Here is a 12404-nt window from a genome sequence, read left to right on the forward strand (position 1 = left end):
TTATCCGGGGGCACAGTGTGCAGTATTACCTATCCCGGGGGCACAGTGTGCAGTATTACTTGTCCTGGGGGCACAGTGTGCAGTATTACTCATCCGGGGGCACAGTGTGCAGTATTCTTATCCCGGGGGCATAGTGTGCAGTATTACCTATCCTGGGGGCACAGTGTGCAGTATTACTCATCCGGGGGCACAGTGTGCAGTATTCTTATCCCGGGGGCATAGTGTGCAGTATTACCTATCCTGGGGGCACAGTGTGCAGTATTATTTATCCCGGGCACAGTGTGCAGTATTACATATCCCGGGGGGCACAGTGTGCAGTACTATTTATCCCGGGCACAGTATGCAGTATTACTTATCCCGGGGGGGCAGTGTGCAGTATCATTTATCCCGGGCACAGTGTGCAGTATTACTTATCCCGGGGGCACAGAGTGCAGTATCATTTATCCCGGGCACAGTGTGCAGTATTACTTATCCCGGGGACACAGTGTGCAGTATTACTTATCCCGGGGGCATAGTGTGCAGTATTACTTATCCCGGGGACACAGTGTGCAGTATTACTTACTCCAGGGGCACAGTGTGCAGCATTACTTATCCCGGGGGCACAGTGTGCAGTATTCTTATCCCGGGGGCATAGTGTGCAGTATTACCTATCCTGGGGGCACAGTGTGCAGTATTATTTATCCCGGGCACAGTGTGCAGTATTACATATCCCGGGGGGCACAGTGTGCAGTACTATTTATCCCGGGCACAGTGTGCAGTATTACTTATCCCGGGGGGGCAGTGTGCAGTATCATTTATCCCGGGCACAGTGTGCAGTATTACTTATCCCGGGGGCACAGAGTGCAGTATCATTTATCCCGGGCACAGTGTGCAGTATTACTTATCCCGGGGGCACAGAGTGCAGTATCATTTATCCCGGGCACAGTGTGCAGTATTACTTATCCCGGGGGCACAGTGTGCAGTATTACTTATCCTGGGGGGCACAGTGTGCAGTATTATTTATCCCGGGGGCACAGTGTGCAGTATTATTTATCCCGGGGGCACAGTATGCAGTATTATTTATCCCGGGGGCACAGTGTGCAGTATTATTTATCCCGGGGGCACAGTGTGCAGTAGTATTTATCCCGGGGGCACAGTGTGCAGTAGTATTTATCCCGGGGGCACAGTGTGCAGTATTATTTATCCCGGGGGCACAGTGTGCAGTATTATTTATCCCGGGGGCACAGAGTGCAGTATCATTTATCCCGGGCACAGTGTGCAGTATTATTTATCCCGGGGGCACAGTGTGCAGTATTATTTATCCCGGGGGCACAGTGTGCAGTATTATTTATCCCGGGGGCACAGTGTGCAGTATTATTTATCCCGGGGGCACAGTGTGCAGTATTATTTATCCCGGGGGCACAGTATGCAGTATTATTTATCCCGGGGGCACAGTGTGCAGTATTATTTATCCCGGGGGCACAGTGTGCAGTAGTATTTATCCCGGGGGCACAGTGTGCAGTATTATTTATCCCGGGGGCACAGTGTGCAGTATTATTTATCCCGGGGGCACAGTGTGCAGTATTATTTATCCCGGGGCACAGTGTGCAGTAGTATTTATCCCGGGGGCACAGTGTGCAGTATTATTTATCCCGGGGCACAGTATGCAGTATTATTTATCCCGGGGGCACAGTGTGCAGTATTATTTATCCCGGGGGCACAGTGTGCAGTATTATTTATCCCGGGGCACAGTGTGCAGTATTATTTATCCCGGGGGCACAGTGTGCAGTATTATTTATCCCGGGGGCACAGTGTGCAGTATTATTTATCCCGGGGGCACAGTGTGCAGTATTATTTATCCCGGGGGCACAGTATGCAGTATTATTTATCCCGGGGGCACAGTGTGCAGTATTATTTATCCCGGGGGCACAGTGTGCAGTAGTATTTATCCCGGGGGCACAGTGTGCAGTATTATTTATCCCGGGGCACAGTGTGCAGTAGTATTTATCCCGGGGGCACAGTATGCAGTATTATTTATCCCGGGGGCACAGTGTGCAGTATTCCCTATGTCAGGCCAGTATGGCGGTCTCCCTATCACACACGGCTCTGCCTCCTGTCAGTAGTATGAGGACACGTTCTCACACAAGGTGTCACAGAGTAGGAGCCTGGACTCCCGGCTCTATCACCAGGGACAGCAGACATGACACATTTGCAGGAGCAGAACATATGGACCAAGCCCCGCAGTCATACAGTCCGCATCCATCTTGTTGCCTAGTAACGAGTGAAGGAATCCGGAAGTGTATTGTCTGACTTCCGCCTTCCTTTCTGCCCCTGATGTCAGAACGTCCACCCCGCCGTCCTCATCCACGTGAGATCAGTATCACGATCCGTACGATGCGTGTTCTCCCGCGCTCTCACCCGTGTACAGCGCGATTATTATCCCTCCTAGCTCGTACTTGCCCTTTTACGTCACTAGGCCCCGCCTTTAGGAACGTGACGTTGTGAAGCCACGCCCCTAAAACACGTCACTGGTCTTTGCCTGTGCCTGCTAGGTGCCGCCCGGTGTCTCCCGGTGTGTCGCCCCCGGCCGGTGCTCACCATGGCGGCCAGCGCCAAGCGGAAGCAGGAGGAGAAGCACCTGAAGCTGCTCCGGGAGATGACCAGCCTCCCGCACAACCGCAAGTGCTTCGACTGTGACCAGCGCGGCCCGACCTACGCCAATATGACGGCGGGGGCCTTCGTGTGCACGTCCTGCTCCGGCATCCTGTGAGTACCGGCTCCTGCACCGGGGCAGCTGGCAGCTCAGGCCGGGGGGAAGGCGGGCTGTGGCCGGGAAGGTCGGGGGCTGCGGGCGCTGGGGACAAGCACGGATACTACAGACAGGCAGGCGCATATATATGTACATACATGTCTCTATACTGATATATGTATATATATATATATATATGTCCCCATACTGTGTATATACATACCGTGTGCATCTGTGTCCTTATACTGTAGGGCATACACTGATATATACATGACCCCATACTGTGTATATATTGTGCTCATACTGTATATACATACTGTGTGTATATATGTGCCTGTGCTGTACATACATGTCTCCATATTCTGTATGTGTGCTTATACTGTACTATATATGCATGTGCTCATACTGTGTGTGTGTGTGTGTGTGTGTGTGTATATATATATATATATATATATATATATATATATATATATTACAGCATGGGCACACACATATATATGTACATACATGTCTCCACATTGTGTGTGCGCGCACTACAGTACAGTATGTGTATATAGTACAGTATGAGCACACACACATATATATATCCCTATACTGTGTGTAAATATGTTCTCATACTGCAGTGTATATACTAATATTTGTGTATGTTTTCATACTGCATACATGTTCACACTCATTGTTTATACAGAAATGTTATCCTGCTGTGTACATACATGTTCCCATACTTGATGCTTACTGTATGTATACGGGTTGTCATACCTATAGTCATACTGTATACATGCACATTTTTCTCACATAACTAGACCACGTCTATACTGTGTCATGAGCGCATTATTGGTGTCATTCTCATACATGCATACAAAGTATATAAATACATGTTCTCATACATTTTGACAGGGATTTTCTAGGATTTGCATATAGATTTGTTCTCAAGTCATACATATTCACACACCTGTATATACACTTCACATACATACTGTATACATGCACATTTGTCTAAGTCATGCTTGCATGTTCTCATACATACTGTATACATGTCCTTATAGCTACACATCGCTGTAATACACCTCTATTGCATACATGTTTTCATACCTATAGACAAGTTCTTTTTCATTTTTTCATTCATACATATTGTATGGATGCACACCGGCTCTCATACTGAATACATGCGTGTACTTAAAGCATTTTCATACATGGATATAAGTTCTCCTACCTAATTTATACTGTCCTCACATGCCCTCGTATGTATATACGTGCATGTTCTTCTACATATATAGATGTTCTCATGCTTCATTCATATATGCAATATAAATACATACACGCTGGCATACACTAGTATGAGGACATCCATGTCTGCACACCTTCACACTCCCATACGTTATACCTACTTATGTCCATACTGTGATGACCCTGGCTGTATTACCTGTGATTGGATGAGAGGCGCTCACATTTATGGGCGATAGGTGTCATGTGACTTGGGTCACATGATGTGAATCACCCCTTGTACTGTCACACGTGGCTTTCATATCCTCCCTAGAGAGTGTCAGTCACTGAGCAGCGTCCCATCCTCGGGGGCCGTAGTCAGCAAGTGGTTTCTGTTGACAGTCGGAGATCTTCTTGGCTATTCTGCGCGGCTTCTGGTGATTTGTGACTTCTAGTTCAGGTATTTCTGTGCTTGCGGCTGCGCAGACATTTTTGTTCTGTGAGTCCAGTCCAGTAGTTTTCCTACATCCAACTCCAGTGACTATGTTCCCCTATTAAGGTCAGTCAGTTGTCTCCTCATTGCCGATCATCCAGCCTCTAATGGTGTACTGTAAGAGCTCTGGATAGGTGCTGTATGCAGATGAGAATGAAGTGTTGTTTTGTAGAGTGTTGGGCCGTTTTGGACCTGAAATGAATGGGACTATATAGTGTCAGGAGCTTTATTGGTATCATGTGATATGTGGATCTTTCAGGTATGTTCATCTTGATAACTGATCTAGAAATCTACCATTTATCATTATTTTACAGCAGAGGATTTCCATGTAGGCAGGTAGTAGAGTTCAGAGGTCAGGACTATAGATGATCTGATTAAAACCAGGGCTGCAGAGTTCACTTATTTCACGGACTCATTCAGAAAGCGTTACATGGCCGTGTTCCCCTTATTAAGCGATCGGCTGAACGCTTTTTCAGCCGGCAGCAACTCCTCCCCCATACATATGCACGCACGGTTTGGTCAAGCACGCATGTGGTCTGTATGGGCAGAGGGGAGAAGGACACCTGGTTACTACTATGGCTTTTATATTTCATATAGGTTGTTGCATTGCATATTGATTTCCTATCTTTTACTGTAGTTCAAAGAAACAGTTAAATGTGATATAACAAATTAGGCTTTGGGGGGATTTGTGGTGCCAGGTGTCCAGATGGATGGGCTGCATGTACAGAAGAGCTGCCCAGACTACATATTAGTGAGTGGCAGCAGTGAAGAGAGGAATAACATCTGATTGCTCCTAAAATCGGTGGCCATCTAATAGAGAATAAGACACTTTCCCCTCCATTAATGAGAATACAGTGTTATTATTCATCTCCCAATATGCCACAAGTGTCTGATGGAGTTCAGACTGGAATCCTAAGTGGGGCTATTTTGCCCGATGTGGAGGCTCACCATCTGGTTACATGAGGGTACATGCTGCTGACAATCCATGATTTTTATGTTAATGTAACGGATCCGATCAGCGGCAAACAAGCAGATGATCTTTCGTCACTCGGGTGCTCTGCCCTTTTTTATTGGACAGCCATTATGAAGGATCATTCTGTAAATCACGCACCCGTGTAAAGGTATGACCTAGACTAGGTTCACGCTGCGTCTGTGCGCACTGTCTGACACGTACGCGGCTAATGGTGGCCACAGTCAGGATGGGCGCCTCTGCATCCATACACCAAAGAGACCCACTGTAAAATAAAATACTACTGAATGTTATGTGTTTTTGTGCAGTAGCCTTCTGTATAGAAAAGGACAGGCTGCATCTATTCCCTAAATATTTTATGCAGATTGAGACCAAAAGAGCCAACTTTTGACCTCCGTCTGCTGAATGGTGATCTATGGGAACATAGAATGTCGGGAAAAACTCCCGATATGTACTGTAGGCCAAGTGGTCACACACAGCGTGAACCTCGCCCAACTGCTCTGACCAGCACTGGTGTCTGCAATGCAAAAACCATAATAGCAGATATCAGGGGAAACAAGGATCGGGCATGTTGGATTTCAACATGCCCAATCCTTTGATCTGATTGGAGGGATAAGCAGCTATTGCCAGTGTCTGCCCTCAGCTTGTCTCTCTGTTTTGGGAAAGTAAACTATAGAGATGTAATTTAATTCTTTTTTTTAATTTTTTTATTTAAACCCATCAATAAAAGACAACCCAAAAAGGGTCTGAAGCGGAGATCGGGGTGTTCTGGCCATAGACTAACCTCAAGCTTCGGGTGGTGTTGATTATAACAGTAAATCAAAAATCATTAGTGCTTTTGTTTTCTCAGATAACAGGCATTATGATTTGTTTGTAATGATTATTATTATTGTTAATTTTTAAAGAACCATTAATTCCATGGTGTGGTACATGTGACAAGGGTGACATACATATTACATGCATAAAATAAAGTGACAGACGGGTGCGGAGGGGAGAGGACCCTGACTTCATGGGCTAACAATCTAATGGGGGAAACAGTGGGTCAGGGATTGCAGCAGCTCTGGTGGTGGTGAAGTTATATTGGTAATATTACAGTTTTTCCCACTATATTGACTTTTTGAAGAAAGCTCCAGTGTTTCCTGGTTTTGGCTGCGGCCAGGCATTTTCCCTGTGGGTGACGGGTTGGGAATGACACTAGCTTCCCTGCAGTGAATAGTTTTTGTTTCCCATGGGGTCTTTCTTTTGCGATTCCACATCACACTAGGTACCATGAAAAGGCTGGGTGTTAATTGGTAATCATGTGGTCTTAATCCTGTTTTTGCTTCACAACATGTTGTGATGTGTGCGGAGTTGGCATCCAGACCACCCATTTGCGGCCCGCTGGCAGTCGGTGGTATATTTGCTGTGCTGGACGCCACTGATCTGTTCTGCGTTTTCTGGGAAAACGATGTAAGTGTCACAGATAACATCTCTGGGTGGATAATTAATAATACTGACTGATGGGCTGTTCCTGGCACCGGCTACAGCGGGTGTTTTGGGCAAAATATATTTTTGAGTGATTCCGGTGTTATCTCTTCCTTGGCTGGTTAATGGTTTCTGAATGCCTCCTGCTGTGAGAAAGAGAAATATGGACTTTGCTATGGAGATTGTAATATGAGTGTGTATGGTATATTGCCGACAAATATGAGAAGACAAGAAAAAGTTAATTCTTGGAAGCCTCCTTCATTGTAAGGATAAAAGTTGCCCTTATAACTGATCACCTGCTCCCTCTGACTGATGACCCGTGCACGTGTCCACGGAGAAAGCCACGTTCTGCAGCCTCACTATGCTGGAGGATGTTAAGGCTGACTTTACGCTGGTTTGTATTGGGAAGTTGGAGGTCTTTGGGAAGATTTTCCCATCTGATGGATTTCTCCAACAAATGCCAATGTGTAGATGCCAGGCAGACCTAGGGCAACTATGTGGCATCGGATCATGGATGGTTACGTTTATTGTGTATTAAGGCTGCACTTTGACACGGAGGGACGCACGACTCCTGGATACAGTAGGAGTGAGCAATGATTTACATTTGGGGACCTGTTAGCACTTTAGAGAGGGACATAGGGACGGATTCTACCCTTGTCATATCCCTTGGCATAATACTGGGACCCAATTTTGCTACTATGCACAAGGACCCTTAACTGTACCAGATGCACTTGATCTTCCCTCTGTTGCCTTTGTGTTATTCTTTTCCCCTTCTTTGTCTCTCTGCTCAGTCATTTGTTTATCCCGTTATTGCCTCCAAGATTTGTATTTGCTGTCCACAATGTAACCGATTAATAAACGGAATTGCATCTTGAGTACTAGCATGTACATTCGTAGGCTGTGCCCACGATGCTTGGTAAACCTTCCCCCATGGTCTCCAATGCAATTCCACACTGTCAATGCACATGCTGCGTATTTTTCCGCAGCGTTTATGCTGCGCTCAAAAATCCGCAGCATGTCCATTAATTTTGCGGACACGCAGCTTAATCGCCGCCATTGACCTGCATTATAACGCGCCAATTCCGCAAGACTGCATCTGTACTTGCATGATTGGCGCGTTCTAATGTGCGGATGGTACCTGGGTGTAGAGGAGAGGAGACTCTCATCCAGACCTGGGTACCATAGAATCTGTAAAAAAAAAAAAGAATTTAAAATAAAAAATAAAGTTAATACTTACCTTCCGATGTCCTCCCGGTGTTTTGTCCTCACCGTCCGGTCCCTTGCAATGCTCGCGCTGTTGTGAAGGACCTGCCATGACGTCACTGAGTCATGTGACCCATCACATGACTCAATGACGTCACCGCAGGTCCTTCACACCACCACAAGCATTGCAAGAGACCGGACACAGCAGAGATGACACCGGAAGGTGAGTATAATCTTTTTTTTCTTTTTACCATTCTTATTCTTTTTTTTTAACTATTACTTGGTCACACTATATAAATTCATGCCGGTTGCATGGATTTATATAGTGTGACCAAGTTGTCAAGCACTTTCCAAGTGATGCTAAAATCGCTTAGAAAGCGCTTGATAACCCGCATGCGGAAATGCCAGTGAAGAACGCTTGACAAACTCTTCTACCTGGCAGGAAAAATGCATGTAAAAAATGCATGCGTTTTTCCTGCCAGGGAGAAGCGTAAAAAATATGCAGCATTTCTGCATCGTGGGCACATAGCCTTAGTGTTCTTATTTAGGCCATTATGTACTCATTACTTTTTGGTTTAAATTTGTATTTGGAGTAGAAGTCCCTTCCTTAACTATGTTGAGGTCCGGGTTGTGTCCTTTCTTTTATTACAGTTTATAGTGTACAGTAGCAGCTTTCCCGACACATTGTAAATTCGGATTACAGTGCGGACTGTGATGGCATAACCAGTGTAATACACCAAGTGTTACTATTATGCTGCACCCTCTTGTAGCGTAAATGCTGAGGTTTTGTTTTTTTTTTTTTTTTTGCTGCTTTTTAGGCTCATGTTTTTGGTAGGGGTCCGCACAAAATGTTCAATATACAATCTTCAATCATTAACACGTTTTCGCAGAATTTTGTTCCCTGCATTTTCCCCTTTTTATATAGATTGGAATCTATTTTTTTTTTAAATTTAATACAGAAAAGCTTTTGATTCTGCACTTAAAAGCACAACTCTGTTCTTTACAGATGCTTTTTCAGCCTCCCCATAGCAGCTTATAGGAAAAAAAACGCACACTCCAACAGCGTGTTTAGATGCATTGCAGTCAGGAGTTTTCATCTAATCCCATTCACTTTTTTTTGGACAGTTAATCACAGCTAATTTTCTGCACACAAAAGCGAAGCAGAAAAACACCGCAATATTTACGCTGTGTGGGAACAGGGCTTAATAGGTGTACACTTAATGATAGTCTTGACTTATTGCACTTGTAGTCTCTTCATTTTATTATATTGGAGATCCGAAAAATTCCGAGCAAGTGCTCAGCGAACGTCATCCCTCCATGCGGTGTGATACTCGGCTCTGTTCTTGAGGTACTAGACTCGCATCTATCAGACATTTCTGATATTCCATGGTTATGTCATAAAGTCCAATAAGGGAGTAGTCCTCTAATTTTGCATGGTAACGTACTCTACATAAGGTAGGTTCATCAGTATGGTGACAATTCTTAACCTTGCAGCCCTACTTCCTCGCATTTGCCCTCTACCTTTTTCATACTGAGAATACTAATGGTGGAAAGTGTGACTACAGGGTTTGTTTGTAGTCTGTTACCATGGAGACACAGGCTCGTTTTGTGTCTTCAGCTCCTATTTGTAAAGTTTCTTCGTTTTAGATATGTAAGGGCAATTAAAACATAGGTTGTGTGTGTGCACGTAGGCTCTGATTAATCAGACAGGTTTTGTCAGAATTCTGATGTAAAACTCATTGCTCCATCCTGCTAGAAGTAACTGGCGCCCACCTCATCGCTCTGTCATGGGGGCATCCCGGCTTGTCCAAAGGAGCACGTTGCTTCGTGCTAGGGAGAGTTATCACAGAATATTCGGGGCCTCTTTTGAGTTGCGGCCGTGCCTTTTTACACCTGTCACAGCAAACTGCACCAACTGTTTGGTAAGTGGTTAGAGCTTAGCTGGGAGGGGATGGTGCAGAGCACAGTTGACAAATTCATCATAAGTGAAGCCACAATGTATACCGTTATTAGGACAGAAATGTGCTCCAGTCCCTGACTAGAGTAAGTTTTTTGCATTGGTGCACGCCAGCTGATAATGTGCCAAGTGCATCTTTACTCCAGTTCACACTGCATCAAGACTGGTGTACAAAAGCCAGTTGTGATGAATCGGAGCCTTTGCCCTTGTCTAGGCATATTACTGTACCTGATTATATCAGTGTAAGTATAAACGCCTAGTGAGGGCAGAAGGAGCAGGCTTTGGCCATTTCAGTATCTATAGATAAGGGTGCCGTCAGACGGCCATATAAATTGGACCGAGGTCAGAACGCAGTGCACGGACTGGCCGGCGGCTCTCCCTACCCAAGTGCTACAGCTGCACAGAAGTACATAACACTGTCAGGCTCGGGTTGAGAGAGCAGTTGGCCAGTCCATGCAATGTGTTTCGATCACTGTTCGGTTTATATGGCCGTCTGGCAGCTCCCTATTAGAGGGCCACTACACCTGAGGTCCGATCCTTACAGATGAATTGATCAGCCGTGGCGTAAATCTCTCATATTGTTCTGCTGCATTGAGAAAACCAACCCCGACATTCCTGCCGAACAGGTTGTATTTTTCTGAATAGGATGTAAACACATTCAGTGTTTTCTCTCTGTACTGAAGTCTGTTAATATTTAGCCCCGTGCTAAGTCACATAGCTGTGCTGTCAGCTGGGCCTTCATGCCCTATCTACCAATCTATACAATTAGCATATTCATTTCTGCAGGGTACAGGTTCCAGGGTGGAAAGTGACAGCTTAGCAGATTTCCTATAATGCCCCCTCCCAGTGCCATTGTGAGACTTGGGAATTCCAGCGATTCAAGTGCAGGTTCCTCCTCTATAATGTATATTCCTCCGGGGCTGAGAAGCATCTGCAGTTACTTACACCTGCTGTAAATTACAAGCCTGTCGGCCACAAGCAGAAAGCTGCAATCTGGAGTCAGTCGCCTTGTAAAAATATAAAAGACTCTAATGTTTTTTTTTATGATACCATAAGGGTATATCTGCAATTGTCCCATTTATCTGACAAGGGCTTGCAGAAATCCTTGTACTTGTCGCCAAAACAACCACATCCAGAAGAGTGGAATGGATTTTCATTTGCACAAATTTCAGGAAAATCTTGCAGGTGTGGACTCGTCCTCATGCTTTTAGGGAAGCAGGTCATATTAAAATGGCGTCTGGAGACTATGGTATAGAGTGAAATAAGAGCTGAGCAGACATGTATATTTGTGGGGAAGGATTCAGCATATTCATTCTTTGAAATCCCTGCCCTTTATCAGTCTGGTATGCAGATTTTCTGAGCCAAAACTAGGAGTGGGTCATAAAGGGATAAGAAAGGGCGGATACTACAGTTCCTCATATATAGGCAGACAGGAGTCCAGTGGGCGGTCCTGTTCAGTGATTTCCAGACTTCCTGTGTGGTTGTGCACACAGATGACTCACAAAGTAGGACCTACTGACACCTGCATATCCTCCATTCTCTGTAACTGTTTTTACCATCCGTTTGTCATCAGTTTTACTTGTGCGTCCTCTCTATCACCCCGCCCAAAAAAAAGCCCCCAGAAAATGGACAGCACACGGAGGACAATCATGGTAGAGAAATGGCAGCACAAGTCATAATGAAGTGATGGCGCTTTCTAGTGTGGCATTTTTCTGGGTAGGCCTTAGGAAACAGATGAAACACTTCAGGTGCCAGTTATGTATTTTTAGGTGATGGCCTAGAAATAATTTGATGGTGCGGCCACACGCTGTAGCTGACAGCCTGGCAGAATTGTCACCCACCCATGGCGGCCGATGGCTGCATGGTTATTAAATAAAATCGTCAGCGGTGTTTTGGCTACATGCGGCCTCATGCTCATAGCCAGAAATAGAAATTGCTCCATAACAAAAGCACATTGACTATCGGGCGGCTGGGTGCTGTCCAGACCTGGAGATATAGAGACTATTCGTGTTGGTTTTTTTTTTACACACTGCTCGGATGCTGATGGTTTTTGTCTCATTTTGAAATGGAGAAATTTTGTGCTAGAGAACCATTATAGATGCGTCTTACAAATGAGAATGAAACAAGATGGACCTCTCACACGAAGAAGTATATGTAAAGTTTCCATAAAGTGCATCTCCCTCTGTGAGCCGGACCTCACCGCACATTACCTGGTCCGGGCCGCGTAGTTGGTATTTGAGTAACCGGGTGCAGAGAGTTAGGCGGAGTTTGGCCGGTCATCTGAACTTTTTTTTTTTTTTTTATAAATTCTTTAAATGTTTTTTTGGAAAGTCTGTTTAGTTTGGAATCTTTCAGCATGACGTAGTGTTACTGGTAGGTTACACCC

General features: G+C 45.2%; 1 protein-coding gene across 7 annotated transcripts in view; it reads left to right on the forward strand.

Annotated features, from left to right (window-relative positions):
• Window positions 1–2310: 2310 nt before the first annotated feature.
• The window catches only part of AGFG1 (ArfGAP with FG repeats 1), a 62552-nt gene continuing 52458 nt past the window's right edge, over window positions 2311–12404 (forward strand). For 3 of the 7 annotated variants that reach the window (XM_073674420.1, XM_073674421.1, XM_073674426.1), the window contains exon 1: window positions 2317–2745. In XM_073674420.1, the coding sequence (XP_073530521.1) occupies window positions 2579–2745 (167 nt within the window). In that variant the 5' untranslated portion in view covers window positions 2317–2578. Of the gene's footprint in view, window positions 2746–12404 lie in introns of all 7 variants that reach the window. The other 4 variants (XM_073674422.1, XM_073674427.1, XM_073674425.1 and 1 more) reach the window with 4 other exon arrangements.

Source organism: Phyllobates terribilis, unplaced genomic scaffold (genome assembly GCF_046119375.1).
Source record: "Phyllobates terribilis strain yellow unplaced genomic scaffold, ASM4611937v1 Scaffold_3__8_contigs__length_932513732, whole genome shotgun sequence".
Classification (NCBI taxonomy): Eukaryota; Metazoa; Chordata; class Amphibia; order Anura; family Dendrobatidae; genus Phyllobates; species Phyllobates terribilis.